At 35.2% G+C, this 26858-nt stretch overlaps 1 protein-coding gene across 2 annotated transcripts; it reads left to right on the top strand.

The window, feature by feature from the left end:
- The first annotated feature begins 15506 nt into the window (after nucleotides 1-15506).
- LOC139898873 (uncharacterized) lies at nucleotides 15507-21036 on the top strand. 2 transcript variants are annotated; one of them, XM_071881673.1, is made up of 8 exons: nucleotides 15507-15670; nucleotides 17362-17895; nucleotides 17983-18138; nucleotides 18662-18751; nucleotides 18847-18924; nucleotides 19089-19145; nucleotides 19267-19700; nucleotides 20334-21036. In XM_071881673.1, the coding sequence occupies exons 2-8, from the start codon at nucleotides 17775-17777 to the stop codon at nucleotides 20937-20939; spliced, it is 1542 nt and encodes a 513-aa protein (XP_071737774.1). In that variant the 5' UTR covers nucleotides 15507-15670; nucleotides 17362-17774; the 3' UTR covers nucleotides 20940-21036. The 2 variants fall into 2 exon arrangements, with proteins under 2 accessions (XP_071737774.1, XP_071737773.1); XM_071881672.1 differs by having other exon boundaries at nucleotides 18835-18924.
- Nucleotides 21037-26858: the final 5822 nt, after the last annotated feature.

The raw sequence follows: 26858 nt of genomic DNA, 5'->3' as shown, positions 1-26858 counted from the left end.
AGTATCAAAACCACTTGCAGTCCTTGGCAATTTAGTGATGAAATCCATGGTAATGTTTTCCCATTTCCATTCCGGGATTTTGGGTTGTTGAAGTAGACCTGATGGTTTCTGATGCTCAGCTTTGACCTTAGAACACGTCAAACATTATCCTACGTATTTAGCAACATAGGCTCTCATACCCGGCCACCAAAAATGTTTCTTGAGATCCTTGTACATCGTCCCCGTTCCAAGATGTATTGAGTATCTGGTTTTATGAGCTTCTCTAAGTACCATTTCTCTCATATCTCCAAATTTTGGTACCCAAATCCTTTCAGCCCTATACCGGGTTCCGTCTTCCCGAATATTAAGATGCTTCTCCGATCCTTTGGGTATTTCATCCTTTAAATTTCCTTTTTTTAAAACTCCTTGTTGCGCCTCCTTTATTTGAGTAGTAAGGTTATTATGAATCATTATATTCATAGATTTTACTCGAATGGGTTCTCTGTCCTTCCTGCTCAAGGCATCGGCTACCACATTTGCCTTCCCCGGGTGGTAACGAATCTCAAAGTCATAATCATTCAATAATTCAATCCACCTACGCTGCCTCATATTCAGTTGTTTCTGATTAAATATGTGTTGAAGACTTTTGTGGTCGGTATATATAATACTTTTGACCCCATATAAGTAGTGCCTCCAAGTCTTTAATGCAAAAACAACCGCGCCTAATTCCAAATCATGCGTCGTATAATTTTGTTCGTGAATCTTCAATTGTCTAGATGCATAAGCAATCACCTTCGTTCGTTGCATTAATACAAACCGAGACCTTGCTTTGATGCGTCACAATAAATCACAAAATCATCATTCCCTTCAGGCAATGACAATATAGGTGCCGTAGTTAGCTTTTTCTTCAATAACTGAAACGCTTTCTCTTATTCATCATTCCATTCAAATTTCTTCCCTTTATGCGTTAATGCAGTCAAGGGTTTTGCTATTCTGGAAAAGTCTTGGATGAACCTTCTGTAGTAAACAGCTAGTCCTAAAAACTGGCGTATGTGTTTCGGAGTTTTCGGGGTCTCCCACTTTTCAACAGTTTCTATCTTTGCCGGATCTACCTTAATACCTTCTTTGTTCACTATGTGACCGAGGAATTGAACTTCTTCCAACCAAAATGCAAACTTTGAAAACTTAGCGTACAATTCTTCCTTCCTCAATACTTCTAACACCTTTCTCAAATGTTCACCGTGTTCTTGGTCATTCTTTGAGTAAATAAGTATGTCATCAATGAAAATAATGACAAACTTGTCAAGGTATGGTCCACACACTCGGTTCATAAGGTCCATGAACATAGCTGGTGCATTAGTTAAACCAAACGGCATGACCATAAACTCGTAATGACCGTAACGTGTTCTGAAAGCAGTCTTTGGAATATCATCTTCTTTCACCCGCATTTGATGATACCCGGAACGTAAGTCAATCTTTGAATAAACATACGAGCCTTGTAGTTGATCAAATAAGTCGTCGATTCTCGGTAGTGGGTAGCGGTTCTTGATGGTAAGTTTGTTCAACTCTCGGTAGTCGATACACAACCTGAATGTACCATCTTTCTTCTTGACAAACAAAACAGGAGCTCCCCACGGTGATGTACTTGGTCGAATGAAACCACGCTCTAAAAGTTCTTGTAATTGGCTTTGCAGTTCTTTCATCTAGCTGGGTGCGAGTCTGTAAGGAGCACGAGCTATTGGTGCAGCTCCTGGTACAAGATCTATTTGAAATTCAACGGATCGATGTGGGGGTAATCCCGGTAATTCTTTCGGAAATACATCGGGAAATTCTTTTGCAATGGGAACATTATTGATGCTCTTTTCTTCAGTTTGTACTTTCTCAACGTGTGCTAGAACAGCATAGCAACCTTTTCTTATTAGTTTTTGTGCCTTCAAATTACTAATAAGATGTAGCTTCATTTTGCCCTTTTCTCCGTACACCATTAAGGGTTTTCCTTTTTCTCGTATAATGCGAATTGCATTTTTGTAACAAACGATCTCTGCTTTCACTTCTTTCAACCAGTCCATGCCGATTATCACATCAAAACTCCCTAACTCTACTGGTATCAAATCAATCTTAAATGTTTCACTAACCAGTTTAATTTCTCGATTCCGACACATATTATCTGCTGAAATTAATTTACCATTTGCTAATTCGAGTAAAAATTTACAATCCAAAGGCGTCAATGGACAACTTAATTTAGCATAAAAATCTCTACTCATATAGCTTCTATCCGCACCCGAATCAAATAAAACGTAAGCAGATTTATTGTCAATAAGAAACGTACCCGTAACAAGCTCCGGGTCTTCCTGTGCCTCTGCCGCATTAATATTGAAAACTCTTCAGCGGCCTTGTCCATTCGTGTTCTCCTGGTTCGGGCAATTTCTAATAATGTGGCTTGGTTTTTCACATTTATAACAAACTACATTGGCATAACTTGCTCCGACACTACTTGCTCCGCCATTACTCGTTCTGACACCATTTGTTCCTTTCGTTCTATTAACCCCTGGTCCGTAGACCTCACACTTCGCCGCGCTATGACCATTTCTTTTACACTTGTTGCAAAATTTGGTGCAGAACCCCGAGTGATACTGTTCACACCTTTGGCATAGCTGCTTCTGATTGTTGTTGTTATTGCGGTTATTATTGTTGTTGGGATGATTGTTGTAGTTGCTGTTGTTGTTGTTGTTGTTGTTGTTGTTGTTGGGCCGTTTGTTGTAGTTGCGATTGATGTTGCGATTGTTGGGATAATTGTTGCGATTATTGTTGTAATTGCTGTTGTTGTTGTATTGGTGATTCTTATCACCGTTTTCCTCCCACTTTCTTTTGACTTGCTTCACATTGGCCTCTTCAGCAGTTTGTTCTTTAATTCTTTCTTCAATCTGGTTCACTAGTTTGTGAGCCATTCTACATGCCTGTTGTATGGAGGCGGGCTCGTGTGAACTTATATCTTCTTGGATTCTTTCCAGTAATCCTTTCACAAACGCGTCGATCTTCTCTTCCTCATCTTCGAATGCTCCCGGACACAATAGGCACAATTCTGTGAATCGTCTTTCGTACGTGGTAATATCAAATCCTTGGGTTCGTAACCCTCTAAGTTCTATCTTGAGCTTATTGACCTCGGTTCTGGGACGGTACTTCTCGTTCATCAAGTGCTTGAATGCTGACCACGGTAGTGCGTACGCATCATCTTGTCCCACTTGCTCTAGATAGGTATTCCACCATGTTAACGCAGAACCTATGAAGGTATGCGTAGCGTACTTCACTTTGTCATCTTCAGTACACTTACTTATGGCAAACACCGATTCGACCTTCTCGGTCCACCGTTTCAATCCGATCGGTCCTTCGGTTCCATCAAATTCCAAAGGTTTGCAGGCAGTGAATTCTTTGTAGGTGCATCCTACACGATTTCCTGTACTGCTAGATCCAAGGTTATTGTTAGTATGTAGCGCAGCCTGTACTGCGGCTATGTTTGAAGCTAGAAAAGTACGGAATTCCTCTTCATTCGTATTCACGGTGTGTCGAGTAGTCGGTGCCATTTCCTTCAAAATAGTCAAATGGAACAAGTTAATCATACAGAATATTAAGAGTAGTTAATAGTATTTCGTAGCATAATATGAACTCATTTATAAAAGCTTTTTCTTCATATTAGCGTTTTATAAGTTTAAATTCGGGTAGTACCTACCCGTTAAGTTCATACTTAGTAGCTAATATACAATTCAACTACTACAATTCTATATGAAAAACTGATTATAATAATATTTCTCGTTCAAACTTTTACACAATATTTTACAAACTTACAATACCGCTTATTTTACATATAGCATGAAATATAGCACACAATAAATTTGATACAAAATGGTTGTGAAGATAATTCTAGCTAGTACACAAGTCGTTCAGCAAAGGCAATAAAGACACGTAATTCATACGTCCAGAAACAAGTCATGCATTCGGGTTTTACTAGGATTACTTCCCATCCTTGGTCTTGTGGAACATAACCGTTATGGCCGTTGATAAGACAGCATGTTGTAACGTCGTCAAAGGGACGAGGGTTACGTAATGACCAACAGTCTCGTAATAACCTAAAAACCTCATTTCTTACCCCAATTACCGACTCCGTCACTTGTGGGAACGTTTTGTTTAATAGTTGTAGCCCGATGTTCTTGTTCTCACTTTGGTGAGAAGCGAACATTACTAACCCGTAAGCATAACATGCTTCTTTATGTTGCATGTTAGCCGCTTTTTCTAAATCATGAAGTCCTATATTCGGATATACTGAGTCAAAATAATTTCTTAACCCGTTGCGTAAAATAGCATTTGGGTTCCCCGCAATATATGCGTCAAAGTAAACACATCGTAACTTATGGATTTCCCAATGTGATATCCCCCATCTTTCGAACGAAAGCCTTTTATAAACCAAGGCATTCTTGGAACGTTCTTCGAATGTCTTACAAACTGATCTTGCCTTAAATAGTTGTGCCGAGAAATTCTGACGGACTCTAGACAAGATTTCATCAATCATGTCTCCGGGTAGGTCTCTTAAAATATTGGGTTGTCTATCCATTTTGTGTTTTTATACTGTAAAATAGACAAGAGTTAGATTCATAAAAAAAATACTTATTAATACAAGCAATTTTTACAAATATCATAAAGCATAAGCACACTATATTACATATATTACACCACACGAATACAACTATCTTATTCCGACTCGCTCGTTTCTTCTTGTTCGGTTTTGGTTCGTTTTGCCAAGTTTCTAGGGATATATGATGTTCCCCTAATACGAGCCGTCGTTGTCCACATTGGTTTAGAAAAACCTGGTGGTTTAGAGGTTCCCGGGTCATTGTTACAACTTAAGGACTTCGGGGGTTGACGATACATATAAAGTTCATCGGGGTTGGAATTAGATTTCTCTATTTTTATGCCCTTTCCCTTATTATTTTCTTTTGCCTTTTTAAATTCAGTTGGGGTAATTTCTATAACATCATCGGAATTCTCGTCGGAATCCGATTCATCGGAGAATTGGTAATCCTCCCAATATTTTGCTTCCTTGGCGGAAACACCATTGACCATAATTAACCTTGGTCGGTTGGTTGAGGATTTTATTTTACTTAACCGTTTTATTATTTCCCCCACCGGTTCTATTTCTTCATCTGGTTCCGATTCTTCTTCCGGTTCCGATTCTTCTTCCGGTTCCGACTCTTATTCCGGTTCCTCTTCGGGAACTTGTGAATCAGTCCACGAATCATTCCAATTTACATTTGACTCTTCATTATTATTAGGTGAGTCAATGAGACTTGTTCTAGAGGTAGACATCTATCACATAATATTAAACGCGTTAAGAGATTAATATATCACATAATATTCACATGTTAAAAATATATAGTTTCCAACAAAATTTGTTAAGCAATCATTTTTCAAGTAAACACGGTCGAAGTCCAGACACACTAATGCATCCTAACAAACTCGATAAGACACACTAATGCAAATTTTCTAGTTCTCTAAGACCAACGCTCGGATACCAACTGAAATGTCACGTTCTTATTGATTAAAAACGTTCCATATTAATTGATTTCGTTGCGAGGTTTTGACCTCTATATGAGACGTTTTTCAAAGACTGCATTCATTTTTAAAACAAACCATAACCTTTATTTCATAAATAAAGGTTTAAAAGCTTTACGTAGATTATCAAATAATGATAATCTAAAATATCCTGTTTACACACGACCATTACATAATGGTTTACAATACAAATATGTTACATCGAAATCAGTTTCTTGAATGCAGTTTTTACACAATATCATACAAACATGGACTCCAAATCTTGTCCTTATTTTAGTATGCAACAGCGGAAGCTCTTAGTATTCACCTGAGAATAAACATGCTTTAAACGTCAACAAAAATGTTGGTGAGTTATAGGTTTAACCTATATGTATCAAATCGTAACAATAGACCACAAGATTTCATATTTCAATACACATCCCATACATAGAGATAAAAATCATTCATATGGTGAACACCTGGTAACCGACATTAACAAGATGCATATATATAAGAATATCCCCATCATTCCGGGACACCCTTCGGATATGATATAAATTTCGAAGTACTAAAGCATTCGGTACTTTGGATGGGGTTTGTTAGGCCCAATAGATCTATCTTTAGGATTCGCGTCAATTAGGGTGTCTGTTCCCTAATTCTTAGATTACCAGACTTAATAAAAAGGGGCATATTCGATTTCGATAATTCAACCATAGAATGTAGTTTCACGTACTTGTGTCTATTTTGTAAATCATTTATAAAACCTGCATGTATTCTCATCCCAAAAATATTAGATTTTAAAAGTGAGACTATAACTCACTTTCACAGATTTTTTACTTCGTCAGGAAGTAAGACTTGACCACTGGTTGATTCACGAACCTATAACAATATATACATATATATCAAAGTATGTTCAAAATATATTTACAACACTTTTAATATATTTTGATGTTTTAAGTTTATTAAGTCAGCTGTCCTCGTTAGTAACCTACAACTACTTGTCCACAGTTAGATGTACAGAAATAAATCGATAAATATTATCTTGAATCAATCCACGACCCAGTGTATACGTATCTCAGTATTGATCACAACTCAAACTATATATATTTTGGAATCAACCTCAACCCTGTATAGCTAACTCCAACATTCACATATAGAGTGTCTATGGTTGTTCCGAAATATATCTAGATGTGTCGACATGATAGGTCGAAACATTGTATACGTGTCTATGGTATCTCAAGATTACATAATATACAATACAAGTTGATTAAGTTATGGTTGGAATAGATTTGTTACCAATTTTCACGTAGCTAAAATGAGAAAAATTATCCAATCTTGTTTTACCCATAACTTCTTCATTTTAAATCCGTTTTGAGTGAATCAAATTGCTATGGTTTCATATTGAACTCTATTTTATGAATCTAAACAGAAAAAGTATAGGTTTTTAGTCGGAAAAATAAGTTACAAGTCGTTTTTGTAGAGGTAGTCATTTCAGTCGAAAGAACGACGTCTAGATGATCATTTTAGAAAACATACTTCCACTTTGAGTTTAACTATAATTTTTGGATATAGTTTCATGTTCATAATAAAAATCATTTTCTCAGAATAACAACTTTTAAATCAAAGTTTATCGTAGTTTTTAATTAACTAACCCAAAACAGCCAGCGGTGTTACTACGACGGCGTAAATTCGGTTTTACGGTGTTTTTCGTGTTTCCAGGTTTTAAATCATTAAGTTAGCATATCATATAGATATAGAACATGTGTTTAGTTGATTTTAAAAGTCAAGTTAGAAGGATTAACTTTTGTTTGCGAACAAGTTTAGAATTAACTAAACTATGTTCTAGTGATTACAAGTTTAAACCTTCGAATAAGATAGCTTTATATGTATGAATCAAATGATGTTATGAACATCATTACTACCTTAATTTCCTTGGATAAACCTACTGGAAAAGAGAAAAATGGATCTAGCTTCAACGGATCCTTGGATGGCTCGAAGTTCTTGAAGCAGAATCATGACACGAAAACAAGTTCAAGTAAGATCATCACTTGAAATAAGATTGTTATAGTTATAGAAATTGAACCAAAGTTTGAATATGATTATTACCTTGTATTAGAATGATAAACTACTGTAAGAAACAAAGATTTCTTGAGGTTGGATGATCACCTTACAAGATTGGAAGTGAGCTAGCAAACTTGAAAGTATTCTTGATTTTATGTAACTAGAACTTGTAGAATATATGAAGAACACTTAGAACTTGAAGATAGAACTTGAGAGAGATCAATTAGATGAAGAAAATTGAAGAATGAAAGTGTTTGTAGGTATTTTTGGTCGTTGGTGTATGGATTAGATATAAAGGATATGTAATTTTGTTTTCATGTAAATAAGTCATGAATGATTACTCATATTTTTGTAATTTTATGAGATATTTCATGCTAGTTGCCAAATGATGGTTCCCACATGTGTTAGGTGACTCACATGGGCTGCTAAGAGCTGATCATTGGAGTGTATATACCAATAGTACATACATCTAAAAGCTGTGTATTGTACGAGTACGAATACGGGTGCATACGAGTAGAATTGTTGATGAAACTGAACGAGGATGTAATTGTAAGCATTTTTGTTAAGTAGAAGTATTTTGATAAGTGTATTGAAGTCTTTCAAAAGTGTATAAATACATATTAAAACACTACATGTATATACATTTTAACTGAGTCGTTAAGTCATCATTAGTCGTTACATGTAAGTGTTGTTTTGAAACCTTTAGGTTAACGATCTTGTTAAATGTTGTTAACCCAATGTTTATAATATCAAATGAGATTTTAAATTATTATATTATCATGATATTATCATGTATGAATATCTCTTAATATGATATATATACATTAAATGTCTTTACAACGATAATCGTTACATATATGTCTCGTTTAAAAATCATTAAGTTAGTAGTCTTGTTTTTACATATGTAGTTCATTGTTAATATACTTAATGATATGTTTACTTATCATAGTATCATGTTAACTATATATATATCCATATATATGTCATCATATAGTTTTTACAAGTTTTAACGTTCGTGAATCACCGGTCAACTTGGGTGGTCAATTGTCTATATGAAACATATTTCAGTTAATCAAGTCTTAACAAGTTTGATTGCTTAACATGTTGGAAACATTTAATCATGTAAATATCAATCTCAATTAATATATATAAACATGGAAAAGTTCGGGTCACTACATCGATGAGCAAATTTTACATATGAAATTGTTATGGTTCTCGAATTTTTTTCCTAGATACTTATAAAATTGGTCTTCTAAGGTGTACGCATTGATGAGCGGAGTTTATCGTTTGAAATTGTTATGGTTTTTGAATCGTTATTTTGCTTCGGCAATTACATGTCTCCATCATGTCGTTTTGTTTTTCAGTTGTATGTGGTTGATGTTGCCCTCTTTGTGTTTATCAGTTTATGAAGGTTTATGATTTTTTTTTATATTTTAAGGGAATACTTTTGATTTATTTCGTATCATTAGTTTTTCATGTTGTTATAATCGTTATCATGGTTTTTTACTTTTTAAGTTAATGCTGATGTTTATTGTCCCATGTGAATCTCGATGTTAATTCGTTCATCAGTAAATTCGCGGTAAGTATGTTTCACTATTTCCGTTTAAATAACATTAGCTTTTATCATGTGTTCTTTGTTTCTTATGACAAGTAGTTATTTTATGCAAATGTTGTTGTAGGTCATTTTGGGTTTTACTTCACATTCCAATTTGTAGTAAGTTTGTTCAACTTTTTTTTTTTTCATGCATTTCTTCAGGGTAAGTAATACTCCGTATAGTGTTTTATGATATTTTTCTGTTATTGATAGTGCTCCAAATGAACATATATTTAGGCACAATATCCTTCCAATATGTAAAGCTTTAGTTGCAATTGTTCTATTTTTATGTAATATTCGTTTAAATAAATAAGTGCGAAGACAAAAGAAGAAAACGACGATTTAAAGACGCAAATGACCAAAAAGCTCAAATGAACAAGATATAATTCAAGTGGTTCCATTTATTGATAAGAAACGTCTAAAAATGACAAGAGTACGAGCCGGAGAACGCAAAGTAAACGATATCTACGCGTACGAAAGGACGTTCGAAAATCCGGAACCGAGACATGAACCGAGCATCAACACGCGAGTTAACGGAGCTAAAATTACAAGTTAACTATGCACAAGAATATAATATAATATATATATATAATTAATATAAATTATATATATTTAATTAAAACGTCGGCAAACTAGAAAACAAAAGCATATGAGCTGGATCAGAGGGCCATGCGATCGCATGGCCAGAAGGCACAAAATCCATGCGATCGCATGGAGGTTAGAACCTGGCCAAGTGCTATAAAAGGCGACGTTTTCAGCGAATTATGTACATCTTTTTCTTTTCATTCCTTTGATCAATGTAATATATATTTATATTTATAATATTAAGTTTAAACTAAGTTTAATAATAATTGGGTTATTGTAAGAAATGTTTTAAGGTTTTGTAAGACGGAACTCTGTCCGTGTAACGCTACGCGATTAATCGCCACTGTAAGCTATGTTCTTCCTTTTTAAATTAATGTCTCGTAACTAAGTTATTATTATGCTTATTTGAGCCGAAGTAATCGTGATGTTATACTAAATATTAAGACGGGGTTATTGGATTTTGTACCATAATTAGGGTTTGGACAAAAGACCGACACTTGTGGACATTGGAATATTGACTATTAATAGATGGGGAGTATTGTCTAATCAAATGACAACTCACTAGAATCTTTCGAACCTATCTTCAAATTAGTTAATCTAATAATTATTAAAATGATTATGTATGTCCTAGTTAGTGACATTTATACGACATCTTTTACGATCATTTAATTAATTATTCGGGTTGGGTAATTGATTATTCATTCTGATCAAGTGGGTAAATTAATATTCATATCTCATTAAAACAGCGGTGGATTACATACAAGGATAATTGGTGTAATTGTTAACAAAGTATTAAAACCTTGGATTACACGCAGTCGATAACCTGGTGTAATCATTAAACAAAGTATTAAAACCTTGTTACAGTTCGAATCCCTAATTAGTTGGAATATTTGACTTCGGGAATAAGGTTAATTTGACGAGAATTTTATAATTATGACCGATGGACTATTATGGACAAAAACCAGATAGGTATCAAATAAACCAGGACAAAGGACAATTAACCCGGGTAACAATTAATTAAAATAAAAACGTCAAACATCATGATTACGGAAGTTTAAATAAGCATAATTCTTTTATTTCATATTTCATCGTACCTTTATTTACTGTCATTTTAATTACTGCAATTTACTTTATCGCAATTTAAATTATGTCATTTATATTATCGTCATTTATCTTTACGCTTAAAATATAAAATCGACAAACCGGTCATTAAATGGTAAAAACCCCCTTTTATAATAATATTACTATATATAATTATATATATTTTATACAAATATAGTTTTTAAAATATAGCGTTAAACTCAGCAGATCCATGTGGAACGAACCGGACTTACTAAAAACTACACTACTCTACGATTAGGTACACTGCCTATAAGTGTTGTAGCAAGGTTTAGATATATCCCATCCGTAAATTAATAAAACTTGTGTAAAATTGTATCGTATTTAATAATATTTCGTAGTAACTATAATAGTATTTCGTATACACCGCTGCACACATCAGTTATTCATGAAACTTATTATGGCATGCAATCTTTTAGGAGTATTGACGAAACGGTTTTTTGTTGTTACATGATCATTTTAGTTTAGTTACCCTCATTGTACTAGGCTAATTAGTTTAGGAAGTATAAGTTTTTATTAAACATTAATTTTTGGTACTGCCAAACCTAATCAAATTGCAGCTCCTGTCGAAGTTTCTTAAATCGGAGTTTGAATGAGATTTGTACTGTTATAACTCTCTTATCTTCGGATTTTGTTGAACAAGGTAAAAGGTCCTACTTCATATAAAGATATTCAGACTGTAAGTGGTAAAATATGTTCTTCTTCTATTTACTCACATTAGGACATAGGCATATCACATACAAGAATCCTTCTGATCCAATGTGCCAATATATTCTTTATTCTGATCCAACTAGATTGAACATGGTTTATATTCCAATTATGAGCATATTGTTTTATGATCTTCAGGGAGTAAAGTAAGAGTCCATGTCTCAATTTGATCCAACCCAATTAAATTCTAATTCATTGTTGGAAATCATCATCGACATTGACCTCTATGACAATAGACTTTATTATTGTTGGTAGAATCTACTTTTTGGCATTGCTTTATTGGCTTGAATGCAACTGTAGTGCTCATGAAAACCACTTAAGTGAGTCTTATCATAAATAATAGTTAACTTATTTTTTTCAGTGTAGTAATTCATATCCATGTTTATAATGCAGGTATAGAACCAAGAAGAGAATTGTTACAAAACGTTACAAGAGATCGAGAAGATACTACAACGAAATAGTAGTAGATTGAAGAATTACAATTCAATGCCTAACTTTTTAATTCAGTTGAATGTGGTTTTTAATTCTATAAAAATTCTTCATGTACGCATATAGTGGTAATCACCTATTATTATCATTGTATTTGAAAGATAGGAAGGACATTTGGGTCATGTGAACGATTAAAATCGTATTAACTTTAGCATTACAACAATATGGTTTAGTTGGACTTATCTTATAAGATGGTTCATTTGGGTTATGTCAAAATCACCATTTTCTCTATATATAAAGGATAACCATTTTAATAATGTATTGTCACACTTTGTTCAGTAAGTATTAGTTTATCATTTTTTGCTTAATCGTTTTTATTATTTTGGCTACCATGATACGTACCTTTATCTTTATTTTTTTCGTTTTGTTTTTTCCAGCTTTCAATCTTAGGTGGTGGTAACTTCATTGTTCAGTTAGTGTTTGTTCTCATTTTTTTATTGTTTGTTTCTTAACATTTTACTTACTCATTTTAATGTATGTTGTTTTTTTTATCTAGATAATAGACTATGGATGTTTAATTGGCAGTGTTTAAATGTATTGTTTGGTACGTGTTCTTTGTGCTATCCAGTTTAGGATAATAGTATAAGAATTCTAGGAAGTAGTTTTTGATTTTATTGTTTGATACATGTTAACGGCTGTTTACAATCGTTTAGGTAGTAGTTTTTGCATGTATTGTTTAGGTAGTAGAACTATGTTTTATTTTTATGAGATCCATCAACTATTAATTACATATCATAACTTCTAAATGTTTGCATCAACATTTTAAAAAACAACTACCAATTGTTGCTCCAGTTAATGAAGTAGCTATAATCATTAATCATAGAATAATCGAACAATTACAAAAAATATTTGTTACACAAATTAAAATAAATTTATTTGGTGATTAAAAAATAAAAATTATATCATATGTTGATACTAATTTAATAAAAAATCTTTTATAATCAGTTATATTATATCCACCGTGCATCGCACGGGCTCAAAAAATCTAGTATATATATATATATATATATATATATATATATATATATATATATATATATATATATATATATATATATATAGTCTAATACTCTCGCAATCACAATGGTGAATTATGTAAGTTCAAGATCGAAAGAAAACAATAAATAATTTAGGGTTTTATCTTTTTTCAAATGGGCTTTTTAGTAGGTTGTATTATTAAAAAAGTTTATGGGTCAAAAGCCCATTAAAAAACAAAAAACAATTATATTTATTATTATTATTTTTTTGGCAAAAATAACAAAAACTTATATAAAAACGGAAAATGTTTTCGAAAAGAAAACGTTTTCAACAAAAGACAATTATAAGTTTTGAACAGAAGGACTGCACGTGCAAAATGTGCAAACCACAAGGACTACCAGAGCGCGAAAAATAGTACAGGGACTGGAACGTGAAATTTGATCAAACCACACAGACTGTCCGCGTAAATTTGTGTAATTAGTATAAAAATAATAGTTATATAACAATATTTTTTTTTTGAGCCACTAACCATTAAACTTGATAATCTACACTCACTAATAGGTTTATTGTGACTAGTGGTTCGATGGTTATTAATAATGTTGTTCGGGTCCATAAGGATTTGGTATACTCCTCCCATGCTGAGTCATTAGCTGTGTCTTTGAAGGGTTCTGTTGCTAGCAATAATTCGGTTTTAGGTAATAGACGTGTTCAAAATGGTTGCGAGAGTATTAGACTATATATATATTGAAGTTCGGTTAGTTTAGTATAACCTAGGGTTTTTAGGTTATCCTTTAACAAGGTTTGTTTTAATAAAAAAAAATGTGCCATGTTCAAAAATCATACAGTGAGTCCAACGAACCAAATCTAATATTAGGGTTATCACTCGTAAATGCATCACCATTTTGAACACATCTATTACCTAAAACCGAATTATTGCTAGCAACAGAACCTTTCAAATAAAAAGCTAATGACTCAGCATGAGAGGAGTATACCGAATCCTTATTGACCCGAACAACATTATTAATAACCATTGAACCACTGGCAACAAAAAAACAGTTATAAGTGAGTATAGATTATCAAGTTTAATGGTTAGTGGCTCAAAAAAATATTGTTATATAACTATTGTTTTTTATACTAATTACACAAATTTACGCGGATAGTCTTTGTGGTTTGATCAAATTCACGTTCCAGTCCCTGTGCTATTTTTTCGCTCTAGCAATCCTTGTGGTTTGCACATTTTGCACGTGTGGTCTTTGAGGCTGACGGATGTTAAACGGCCGGCTAAAAGGCCTCACATGCCAGACACATCAAATTTCACGTTCCAGCCCCTATACTATTTTTTTACTCTGGCAATCCTTGTGGTTTGCACATTTTGCACGTGCGGTCTTTGAGTCTAACGGATGTTAAAAGGCCGGCTAAATGGCCTCACATGCCAGACGCATGAAAGTATTTTCGTCATCTTCAATATCATCTCTTCTCATTCTCCTCATTTAGAAATCCAGTCGCTTGTTTAGAATATCTTAATAACATTTAACCAATAACTTTAACATCACTGTAACTTAATTTTTATACATCAAAGTAGCAATTCTGTTTTTACCCTCACCTTATCAGTTTAACACATCCATGACTATATTCTATTTCAGCATTGATAGTATTTGTTTCCTTTATAACCATTAACAACTAAAAATCCAACAACCCATGTAACTGTAAGGACATAATGTATTTACCTTCTAACCACTTTCTACAATACTCCCAAATCACAAATCAGTTTACTTAGATTTTATAGATATACCCATCAGAAATTGTACCCGCCGGATAGGACAACATACTAGATGGTAGTCTTGACCAGATATGGTCACGTCACTCACCACAGGAACCAGATCTGAAAACACTTCAGCCATCAGGCTCAGCTGTTATTTGCTAGTGCGCTATCTCCGGTGGTTTTCAGATCTGAAATCACTCACCTACCGGTGACACTTGATTTTCTCCTTCAAAGAAATAACCGGCGTTTTAACTGATGGTGGTTGAAGAAGATGCCGGTTGAAGGAGCTTGACAAATTTGAAAGAGATAATAAATTAGGGAGTTACCAGTATTTTTTATATGGTGAAAAATGGAGAAGATGAAGGAAAAAGTACACTGACCAAAATACCCTCACATGCAATGTATGTGACACCATTTAACGGACTTTTTATCGTCCGTCCACCTGAGGGACTGCACGTACAAAACGTGCAAACAACAAGGACTGTCAATGCGAAAAAAGTATAGGGACAGAGTGTGAAATCTAAGCATACCACAGGGACTGTTCTCATAATTTCATCCACAAATTATTGTTATATCTTTTAATTCTTAAGATTATAAAAATACCGTACACCTGATTATAACGAAGTCAACTCTCATATATATGTTTAATATTGTGACGACTGAAATATAATCTTACGCGGTTATGTGTGCATTTATTATATTAATACAAAATTGATATATATTCAGACCTGAAAGAAGTTCTATATCTTAACAACCAATGTCTTTGGGTGAAATAATGATTGTGGATGCTGTTGATGCTGTTAACAATCATGGTGAGTTCATAACTTAGTTTTATTGCTATTTTTTTACTACATATGTCATACAAATGCTGTTGTTGGACAAGATATAGATTTGTGTTACCAATTCCCTGTTCATGTAGTATTTGTTTTAAAGTTAACTGCAATGTTGATCAGTATTCATAACAGATACCAATTTGGTCATTATACTTGGGTGATGTTAGTTGATATATGTTGTAGAACGCACCAATTTCGTAATTATGTCCTAAATATTTAAGGATTATGATATCAACATATCTTTGTCATTTAGGCATTCGAGCCTGCATAAATAGACAATAGTTATACTAAACAGTAGCGAAAGCAGAAATTTTTTTCACCCAGGGTGTTTTTTTTTTTTTTTTAAACGTAGCAACAATTTTTGGGTAAAATATGGATGTTTTTGAACAAAATATAGAGGTTTTTGGACAAAATATGAAGGTTATTGGTCAAAATTTGGGGGGTTTTGGGGCAAAATATGAAGGTTTTTGGGCAAAATATGAAGGCTTTGGGGTAAAAAAAATTTCATTTGGGCAAAATTGAAAAAAACCCAAAATTTTTACACTAAAAATTGCAAATCCATTGGGCGCGACTGCCCCCATCTATCCCTTGGTGTTTCCGCCACTGATACTAAACCTAACTGGTCATTGGAAGCATATTCTGGGGTGGCCAAGGAAAAGGGTCGGCAACGGTCACGCGGACACCCAACAGTGGCGAATCTGGGATCAAAACCTGAAGGGGTACCGAATGTTTTTTTCACTATAATTATATTTGAAGGGTATTTTAATAGTTATTTACCTTTCAATTTTATAATTGAAGGATACTCCGTTAAAAAATTTTGAACTAGTGGCCATGTACCTCTCTACCTAGAATCGCCCTCGATACCTTGATAGGCCGCGTACACCTATGTAAAAAATACTCTCCTTCCCGGGTATCCTAATTAGAAAAAAAACCTTATCCGTTCACCCGTTTACGTCTATTATGTGTAATCATGAAAATTCTATCCTATATTCTAAGGGTAGTTTAACTATACTGGACAATTGAGACTCATACTTTAAAATTTGGGTCAATTGGGTCGAGCTTTCGGGTCAATTGGGTCATGAGAAAAATTAGGTCTAGCAATGTAAATCGAACTTAAAAAAGGTACAATATGTTTCCCTCAAACCTATTAGGTCCTATACAAAATATTATAGAACGGACCTAACATGTATCAATTCCCAAAGCTCAAGAAATAGAGATATGTCTAATGGGTCAGATGGGTCGAGCGTAATAAGTTTCATCTGCCAAACATTTATGAAAACATTCATGGTTATATCATTTATTATGTATATTAATATTTTTTTTATATATAATAAATTAAAAATTGATGATAACAAATAACAAATAATATAATATAATAAGTGTAAAAATCAATTTAAAAGTATATTACCTGATTGAACCCATTTGAACCGTACCTGTTTCGACCTGTTACCCAACCCAACTCAACCTGACCCATTAGGAGTTAGGACCCATTTAGAAATATAACTCATTTGACCCATGACCATTCCAACCCAAAACCATTTGACCTGTTACCCAAACGGATCCAACCTGACCCGCTTTCCAGGTATTGCTTAAGGCGTCATTTTGATTGAACTTCTTATTATCTATAAATCATAAGCGGTTGTTATGCATCTAATGACTATTACTTGTAGAATTGGAGCCACAAGTAGTGATTCTTAATGAAACAAAAAAGAAAGATTACAGACTCTTATACAGAGCTGCATTGGGTGGTCACTGGGAGCTTGCTGAAAACTATATATTTCCACAAAATCCAGAAGCATACAATGATCCAATTACAGGTGACTCGAAGACAGTACTTCATATAGCAGTTGGAACAGGGACAACTAATGGCAACCATTTTGTAAAAAAGTTGTTACAAAACATGAAAAAAGATGCTTTATTATTGCCTGATGATAAAGGTGAAACGGCGCTTTTGATTGCTGCGGCAATTGGGAACCTAAATGCAGCTGTTTTATTGATTTCGGTGAACGATAAGTAGCCGTACATTAGTGGGGAAGACGGTTACTTTCCAATTCATCGAGCTGCACAGTACGTGCAAAAGAAGATGGTTGACTATTTGTTTGACTTTATTCCTCATCGTGATGATGTTGTGGGAGGACAAAATCCTTGTGAAGGAGAGTCCGGTTTTTTACTTTTGAAGCTGGTCATATCTGCAGGATTTTACGGTTAGTAAGCCGAATAAAATTTCGTAATATACTTTTACATATGGACTAAAAAGAGAGATTTATCAGTTTTTACGTTGTATTGTGCAGATATTGCATTGAAGTTAGTTGACAGATACAGTTATTTGTTGAGTTTGGAGTACCTGAACCGCGAAGATTCACCTTTGGCTTTAATAGCTGCAAAACAAGAAGCTTTTTTAAGCGGAATCAATTTGAACTTTTGGCAACAGTGGGTATATAATTCTTGTAAGTAATCTATTACATTTACATACATATTAAATAGATTTGTATATATCTCTTTAATGGTGAGAACTGCTAAGATGTCTGATTGAATAACAGAATTTATCATTGGGACAGACTTTAACTCGAATCAAACATGCAAATTTTGAAATATTAGTTTAAAACAGTTTAATTTTTGGGTCAAATGGGTCGATGCTGACCCAAAATGCATGAAACTTTTAAAAAAGTATTATCCAAAACTAACTTATTGTTGTAGTTAGTAAACTTGTCACAATAGGCATAATATGTTTACTAGAAGCGATTAATTTTACCTATAATGTATGCCGCCTATCCGGAACAGTGTAACCGTTTCAAAACCCTACCCTGGCCACCCCAAATTTTGAACCTGAAACCTCTTGCAAGGATATCAGGTCCCTATCACTAGGCTATTTTGTGATAGTATGGGGGCATATGTTTATATTAATTAAATGAAATGTTTTACTTGTTTATTAAGTTTGATAAATCTGATATTAAGTGTTAAATTTGAAAGGTGAGACCAAAGGAATAATAGTTGATCCTGCACGTAAGAAACAACACAACACAGACGAAACAGAGATGCAGGGGATAAGAATTCCGACAGGTATTGAATTGAATATCTTTTAATGACTTGATACTCATTTTAACATCACGTCATGCATAACCATTTGACTATCGATGCTAAAGATAATCATGCAGAAACCACTATTTTAATGCAAGCAAACCGTCAAAATAACACAATAGGTGACACAGACATGGATGATGAAACCCTTGAAGGTGATTTCCAATTATTATTTTTCTGTTTTTCTTCTCAAAACTATTTGCATATAAATTTTTTTCTGAGTTTATTTCATACACTTTGTATAAAAACTCTTATTTAACTACTTTCATCTGATCAAAATATGACTTATACTAATTTTGTTTGTGTTATAAATTTGCAGCTAATATACCTTGGCATAATATACACAGAAAGATCCAGGGATTCATTGAAAGAATAGGTACAAGAACCGACTTTTAAAATTTAAATGATAAATATCTTTCAATATCCTCATTGATGATTTCTATCATTTTTGAAATTTTTTTTTTTTTATTAATTTTTTTTGGGTGTTTTTGGCACAGCAATGCCCTTTCGAAGCATTTACAATACGAAGATGAATCATGCCAGACTTTTGCTACTAATTGAAAAATTCTGTAACATAATAAATGCATTGGATCACAATGAAGTAGAGAAAGCAATTAGTAAACCGTTATTTTTAGCGACAAAATTGGGAATACATGAGCTAGTGGAAGCCATTGTGATGGAACTTCCTACTGCAATTTGGTTAACGGATGAACATATAAGGAACGCGTTACAAGTAGCCATTTTAAATCGTCATGAGAAAGTGTTCAGCCTCATATACCATATGAGTCACTATAGACAACTGATAACCAAACATAAAGATATATATAATAATAACATTTTGCATATGGCTGCAATGTTAGCACCTGCGGATAGGTTGAATATCGTCCCAGGACCAGCTCTACAAATGCAACGGGAACTACAATGGTTTAAGGTATATTTAATGTTTTCTATGTTTTGGAATTTATCATACAAAGGTGTATGTCCAATGTCCAATACCATCATATATTAGAGGTGACAATTTTGACCCACGTATTTATGAATAGGTTGATCTAGGTTATAGCTTATCCTCAACGGGTCGAATGGCTAATATACTCCCTCCGTCCCAAAATAACTATCCCATTTGACTTTAAATGTTTTATTTTTTATATGATATTTGATGGAATTTGTATGAATATACCAAGTTTTAAACGTGTTTTTATTGATAAAATTTTCATCAAATTTTATATAATGCAAACATAAATATTTTAAAGTCAAAGTTGTGAAAAATATTTAAAGTGAAAGTTATGAAAGAAAGACTTCAAAAGTCAAACTGGACAGTAATTTTTGAGACGTAGGGAGTACTAAGTTGGCTGTAAGGGAAAGGGCGCAAATGGGTCAAACGGTTTAAAAGAAGTTGAACGTGTATATATAATGCTTACCACCTCCAAATATCTATTTTACCGAAGCACTAAACGCGTTATACCATTAATTATTAATTATATATATAAAAACGGAGACTTCATTTTGCAGGCCCAGTTTGATACATTTCAACCACTATCATTAAATGATATGACATGATGTGCAGGTGGTGGAAACATGTGTAGAGCCAAGTTACAAAGACATGAAGAACAATGCTGTTAAGACGCCGTTGATGGTATTCACCGAAGAACATAAGCAACTAATTGAAGACGGTGAAAAATGGATGAAAGAAACCGCTCAGTCATGCACATTCGTTGCATCACTCATTGCAACCGTAGTTTTCGCAGCAGGCATCACTGTTCCAGGTGGCACCAACAATGAAACCGGCCTCCCCATTTTCTATAACACGAAATCATTCACAATCTTCATCATTTCAATAGCGATTTCACTATTCTCATCTATATCTTCGGTATTAATGTTTTTATCCATCCTAACTACACGATACACCATTGATAACTTTCTTTACACCTTACCAAATAAACTAAGTATTGGCCTTTTTACCCTTTTTCTATCAGTGACGACAATGTTGATTGCATTCAGTGCTACTCTGTATCTTGTAGTTGCCACCAAAAAGTTTATAATACTTTTTCCACTTTTTGTACTGGGAGGTCTTACTGTGACGTTTTTCGTGTTCTCACAATGCCCTCTATTGTGGAGAATGTTGAAGTCGACGTATCATAGTCGAAGTATATTGAGTAAGAAAAAGTGGTAAATTTTATTGACATTCATGGGTGAACTAGTTTGATTATGCAAGTAACACATGTTGTATAAAATACCTCTCTGTTCCTATATTTTCTTAGTGCATCGTTATAAATATAGCATATATTTTCAAGTTTTCTACAATGTACTATATAGTTTATGCTCTAACAACTAACAAGGGTTGTTTTGATAAGATGTGACATGTTCTAAAATCATACAACATAAAAGGAAAATAACATGACATTTTGTTGGTGCATTTTAAGTCTCTAATTCGTATCAACCAACCCAAGTTAAAGACAAAAGACACTGCCACACGATAGATGATTTTGTCGCCCGACAGAAGACCTGGCCAGTATATAAGGAGGTTAATGCTTCACATTTAGGGTTAATCATTCTATTAGATTCCAACCGTTTTCTCTCATCATAATTCATCTAGAAAACCCACCATATCGAATTAACAACTCTAGGCATCGATCTAATCCGTCGTATATTGATCGGTGTGACTAAATCGATGCCTGCAAGTTAACGATTCGCTAGAAACTTTGATCTAAAGATTCGATTAGCACTAGCACATTCCTTTTTATAATCTCTTGTTGGAGTATGGAGTTGTTAAACAAACAAGAAAACTGAATCTAGGCTGTGATGCGGCGCATCATAGGTGGATGCGGTGCATCTATGCAAGGAAAATGGTTCGAAGGTTTTGGATGCGGCGTTTCAAGCTGATATGGCGTATCAAAGGGCAGAGATGTGGCGCATCTCCTTCAGATGCGCCGCATGTGATGCCAGTTCTTGAATCTGCATTCGTGGAAAGCAAAGGGATGCGGCGCATTCCTTGGTGATGCGGCGCATCGCCTGCCTGTCAGCAAGTTGTCAACTTGCACACTTGACATCCGAGGATGCTTTGGACTCCTTTCACTTTAGGTGCAAAGTTGATCACTTTACACCTAAAATTAGGGCTGTGATCATGCCAATACAAGGTGAAAAGCATGGCTAGTTGGTTTATCTTTCATGATTGCTAGCACACTTGAAGATCAAGTTAAAGTTTCATGGTGTTCTTGTTTTCTCTATATATAGAACTCATTGTATGCAATTGTAACACACCACATACAAATATTCAGTAAATAAACACTCTCTAGTTGGTCCGTGGACTAAAGCAATCACAACGATTGCATATAACCACGTTATATCTTGTGTCGTTCTTACATTTCTTGCATTTTAATCTTTCGTTCATTAAGTGGGTTGAGTGATCTTGATAGTATCACTACTCGGCTAGTAATCTTGTAGAATTACTAGCGTTGTTTGGGTCCTAATATCCTAACAACTGGTATCTAGAGCACAAGGTTTTGTTAAGGGAACGATGGCAGAAGATGGAAAGTTTAGAATCGACCGATTCGATGGGAGAGACTTTGGCTTTTGGAAGATGCAAATTGAAGATTACTTGTATCAAAAGAAGCTACACCAACCCTTGTTAGAGACCAAACCCGAAAGCATGGACGATGCCGATTGGACGCTTTTGGATCGCCAAGCTTTGGGTGCTATTCGTCTTTCACTTGCTAAGAACGTTGCATACAACGTTGTGAATGAGAAGACGACGTTTGCTTGCTTGAAAGCACTCTCTAACATGTATGAGAAACCTACCGCTGCAAATAAGGTATTTCTCATGCGTCAATTGTTTAATACTAAGATGAAGGAAGGTACGAGTGCAACGGATCATATCAATGAATTTAATAATATCGTTTCAAGACTTGAATCGGTAGAGATTAAGTTTGATGATGAACTAAAAGCACTTATCTTGCTTTCATCATTACTGGAAAGTTGGTCGGGTACGGTTACCGCGGTTAGTAGCTCTACGGGAACTACTAAGCTAGCGTTTGAAGCCATAAGGGATTTGATTCTTGGTGAAGATACTCGTAGGAGAAACTCGGGTGAATCAATGTCCGGTTCTTTGTTAAGTACCGACAACCGGGGTAGGAAATTTGAACGCGGTGACAAGAAGGGTAGGAAGAAGTCTAAGAAGAGGAATCCATCGAAAGATAGAAGTGAAGTTACTTGTTGGGGATGCAATCAAAAAGGGCACTTTCAAAGGAATTGCAAAAATGGTTCCGCGAAAGGTGTAAACTTGGCCGAAGGGGAAAGTGATGATGCACTTTTGTGTAGTGTTGAAAATTCTATGGAGTCTTGGATTTTGGATTCGGGAGCTTCGTTTCATGCTACTCATGTCAAAAGCATGATGAAGAATTTTCGTTCATATCAAGGCAAGGTGAGATTGGCGGACAACAAGCAACTCAACATAGAGGGCATTGGAGATGTTGTTTTGAAGACTACTCTTGATTCTAATTGGATTTTGAAGAACGTAAGGTACATTCCTAAATTAAAAGGGAAACTTATTTCGGTTGGTCAATTAGATGATGAAGGTACCCCGGTTACTTTTGAAAACCGCCAATGGAAGGTGGTTAAGGGTAGTTGTGTAGTGGCTCGTGGACATAAAAAGGGAACTCTTTATATGGTTGAAGTGTTTGATGAAGACACGGTGGTTGCTACAGTTAATGTTGAGTCCGACAACCCTATGGCACCGAAGACTCGGGCATATGAGTGAGAAGGGTATGAAGATGCTTGTTTCAAGTGGGAGAATTTCGGATTTGTAAAAGGTAGAACTTGGGTTTTGCGAACCATGTGTTTATGGGAAGCAAAAGAAGGTGACTTTTAGGAAATCAGGGAATACACCTAAGTTAGAGAAATTGGAGCTCGTTCATACGGATGTGTTTGGTCCAACCAATGTAGAATCACATGGAGGTTCTCGCTATTATGTCACCTTCATTGACGACTCCACTCGAAAGGTATGGGTTTATTTTCTTAAAGCTAAATCCGATGTATTTAATACTTTCGTAAAGTGGAAAGCTATGGTAGAAAATGAGACTAACTTGAAGGTCAAGTGCTTGAAGTCGGATAATGGAGGGGAATATGGTAGTCTTGAGTTTAAAGACCATTGTACAAAGCTCGGTATTAGAATGTTGAAAATGGTACCGAAGACACCGCAACGTAATGGGGTCGCCGAACGTATGAATCGTACGTTAAATGAAAGGGCTAAGAGTATGAGACTACATGCCAGTTTGCCTAAGATGTTTTGGGCGGATGCGGTAAGCACGGCAGCTTATTTGATAAATAGGGGACCCTCAACACCGTTGGGTTTCCGAATTCCCGAGGAAGAATGGCAAGGCAAGAAGGTGAGTTATGGTCACCTTAAGATCTTTGGGTGTAATGCATATGTGAAGACCAAAGATGTGGATAAAGACAAGCTTGAAGCTAAGTCAAAGAAGTATATTTTCATAGGCTACGGGTCGGATGAAATGGGTTATCGTTGTTGGGACAACGAAGCTAGAAAAGTAATTCGTTCGCGAGATGTTACTTTTGATGAAGATTCGGTCTATGGCAAACCGGAAACGGGGATTCCTAAACCGAGTCAAGTTACTTTTGATGATGTTTCTATTGATGATCTTGCAGGTTCTAGTGGGAGTTTGGGAAACAATGAATTGCCGAATGACGGAGAGGCGTCGGAAAATGCTAATGATGGGAATGATTCGAAAAGCGGTGATGATTCCGAACATAGTGCGAGTTCTAGTGATGAGGAGGACACAAATGAAATCGGTCCAACCATTCTGGTTACTCCTATACCTAGACGCTCGACTAGAGTGCACAAACCTAATCCTAGGTATTCTCCATCAGCAAACTACTTGCTCTATACCGAGAATGGTGAACCCGAAAGTTACTTTGAGGCAAGGAAGACAAAAGAATCCATACAATGGGAGCTTGCCATGAAAGAAGAGATATGATCACTTAAGAAGAACAAGAATTGATCACTAGTGAAGTTACCTCATGATAAAAGGGCATTGCAAAGCAAATGGGTGTATAGAATCAAGAATGAGTTATATGGCAAGAGAAGGTACAAGGCTCATTTGGTAGTCAAAGGCTTTCAACAAAAGGAAGGGGTTGACTACAAAGAGATATTTTCACCGGTAGTTAAAATGACTACTATCCATTTGGTACTTTCTATGGTTGCATCCGAAGACTTACATCTTGAGCAACTAGATGTAAAAACTGCATTCTTACATGGTGATCTTGTTGAAGAGATCTACATGAGGCAACCCGAGGGCTTTGAGGTAAAGGGTAAAGAGAAGTGGGTTTGTAAGCTAAAGAAAAGTTTGTATGGATTGAAGCAAGAACCTCGGCAATGGTACTTGAAGTTTGACGAGTTTATGAAGAAGATTGGTTTCTTAAGATGTGAAGCGGATCACTGTTGCTACTTGAATAAATTCAAGTCTTCTTACATAATCTTATTGTTGTATGTTGATGACATGTTGCTTGCAGGTTCTAACATGTCCGAAATTAACAAGTTGAAGGGATTACTTTCCCGAGAATTTGAGATTAAGGATCTTGGTGGTGCTAAGCAAATACTAGGCATGAGTATTGTGCGTGATCGTATGAAGGGTACTCTATACTTGTCTCAATCTATATATATTGAGAAAGTAGTAGAGAGATTCAACATGGAAGATTCAAAGGCTCGTTCTATGCCTTTGGGGAGCACCTTAAAATTATCAAAAAGTCAATCACCAAAGACAGTAAAAGACAAAATGGATATGGAAAAGGTTCCATATGCATCGGCTGTTGGTAGTATTATGTATGCCATGGTTTGTACAAGACCCGATATTGCTCAAGCAGTGGGAGTTGTAAGTCGTTATATGTCTAATCCGGGGAAAGAGCATTGGGAAATGGTCAAATAGTTGCTTCATTATTTGAAAGGTACTTCTAATATGGGATTGTGTTTCTCCAAAAACAATCTCATACTTAGAGGTTATGCGGATGCTAATTTGGGTGGATGTGATGATTCGGGGAAAAGCACTACGGGTTATGTTTTCACAATGGGGAAGACGGCGATTAGTTGGTTATCTCGATTGTAAAAGAGTGTTGCTTTGTCAACCACCGAAGCCGAATACATGGCTATTGCGGAAGCTTCTAAAGAGCTAGTGTGGTTGAAGAACTTCTTAGGCGAGTTGGGTAAAAGACAAGACTATTGCGCCTTGTATTGTGATAATCAAAGTGCGGTTCATCTTGGAAAGAATCCGGTGTTTCATAGTCGTACGAAACACATCAAGATAAGGTATCATTTTATTCGATAACATATAAATGATGGCACTTTATTCTTGGAAAAAATCCTTGGTACGAAGAATCCTGCCGATATGTTTACTAAGGTGGTCACGACGGAGAAATTGAGGTTTTGCATTTCCTCAATTGGTCTTCTCACGAATTGATGAGAGAAGACCCCAGCTAGAGATTTGAATGGTGTTACAAGTTTAGCAAGTAGTATTGAAGACCTTTTATCGAAAGTCTACTCATCCGAAGTTTGTGTTGAGCGTGCGTGTTCCAAATGGTATTTGGCGATAATCGAAGGTGGTTTAATGTTCTTGGTTAATTCATTGATATAATTGGAGTTTGTTCAAAGTCTCCAAATGGGAGATTTGTTGGAGTATGGAGTCGTTAAACAAACAAGAAAACTGAATCTGGGCTGTGATGCGGCGCATCATAGGTGGATGCGGTGCATCTATGCAAGCAAAATGGTTCGAAGGTTTTGGATGCGGCGTTTCAAGCTGATATGGCGCATCAAAGGGCAGAGATGTGGCGCATCTCCTTCAGATGCGGCGCATCTGATGCCAGTTCTTGAATCTGCATTCGTGGAAAGCAAAGGGATGCGGCGCATTCCTTGGTGATGCGGTGCATCGCCTGCCTGTCAGCAAGTTGTCAACTTGCACACTTGACATCCGAGCATGCTTTGGACTCCTTTCACTTTAGGTGCAAAGTTGATCACTTTACACCTAAAATTAGGGCTGTGATCATGCCAATACAAGGTGGAAAGCATGGCTAGTTGGTTTATCTTTCA

Source organism: Rutidosis leptorrhynchoides, chromosome 3, assembly GCF_046630445.1.
Source record: "Rutidosis leptorrhynchoides isolate AG116_Rl617_1_P2 chromosome 3, CSIRO_AGI_Rlap_v1, whole genome shotgun sequence".
Lineage (NCBI taxonomy): Eukaryota > Viridiplantae > Streptophyta > Magnoliopsida > Asterales > Asteraceae > Rutidosis > Rutidosis leptorrhynchoides.
Note: the sequence above shows the minus strand (reverse complement) of the source record. Positions and strands in the feature narration are given on the sequence as shown.

What these genes read in the sequence shown, in the direction of transcription:
- LOC139898873 (XM_071881672.1), top strand. Translation starts at nt 17,775, where the DNA reads ATGGTTGACTATTTGTTTGACTTTATTCCTCATCGTGATGATGTTGTG. An exon ending in CATATCTGCAGGATTTTACG is followed by an intron (nt 17,896 to 17,982) that starts GTTAGTAAGCCG and finishes TGTATTGTGCAG; the next exon opens with ATATTGCATTGAAGTTAGTT. An exon ending in GGGATTCATTGAAAGAATAG is followed by an intron (nt 19,146 to 19,266) that starts GTACAAGAACCG and finishes TTTTTGGCACAG; the next exon opens with CAATGCCCTTTCGAAGCATT.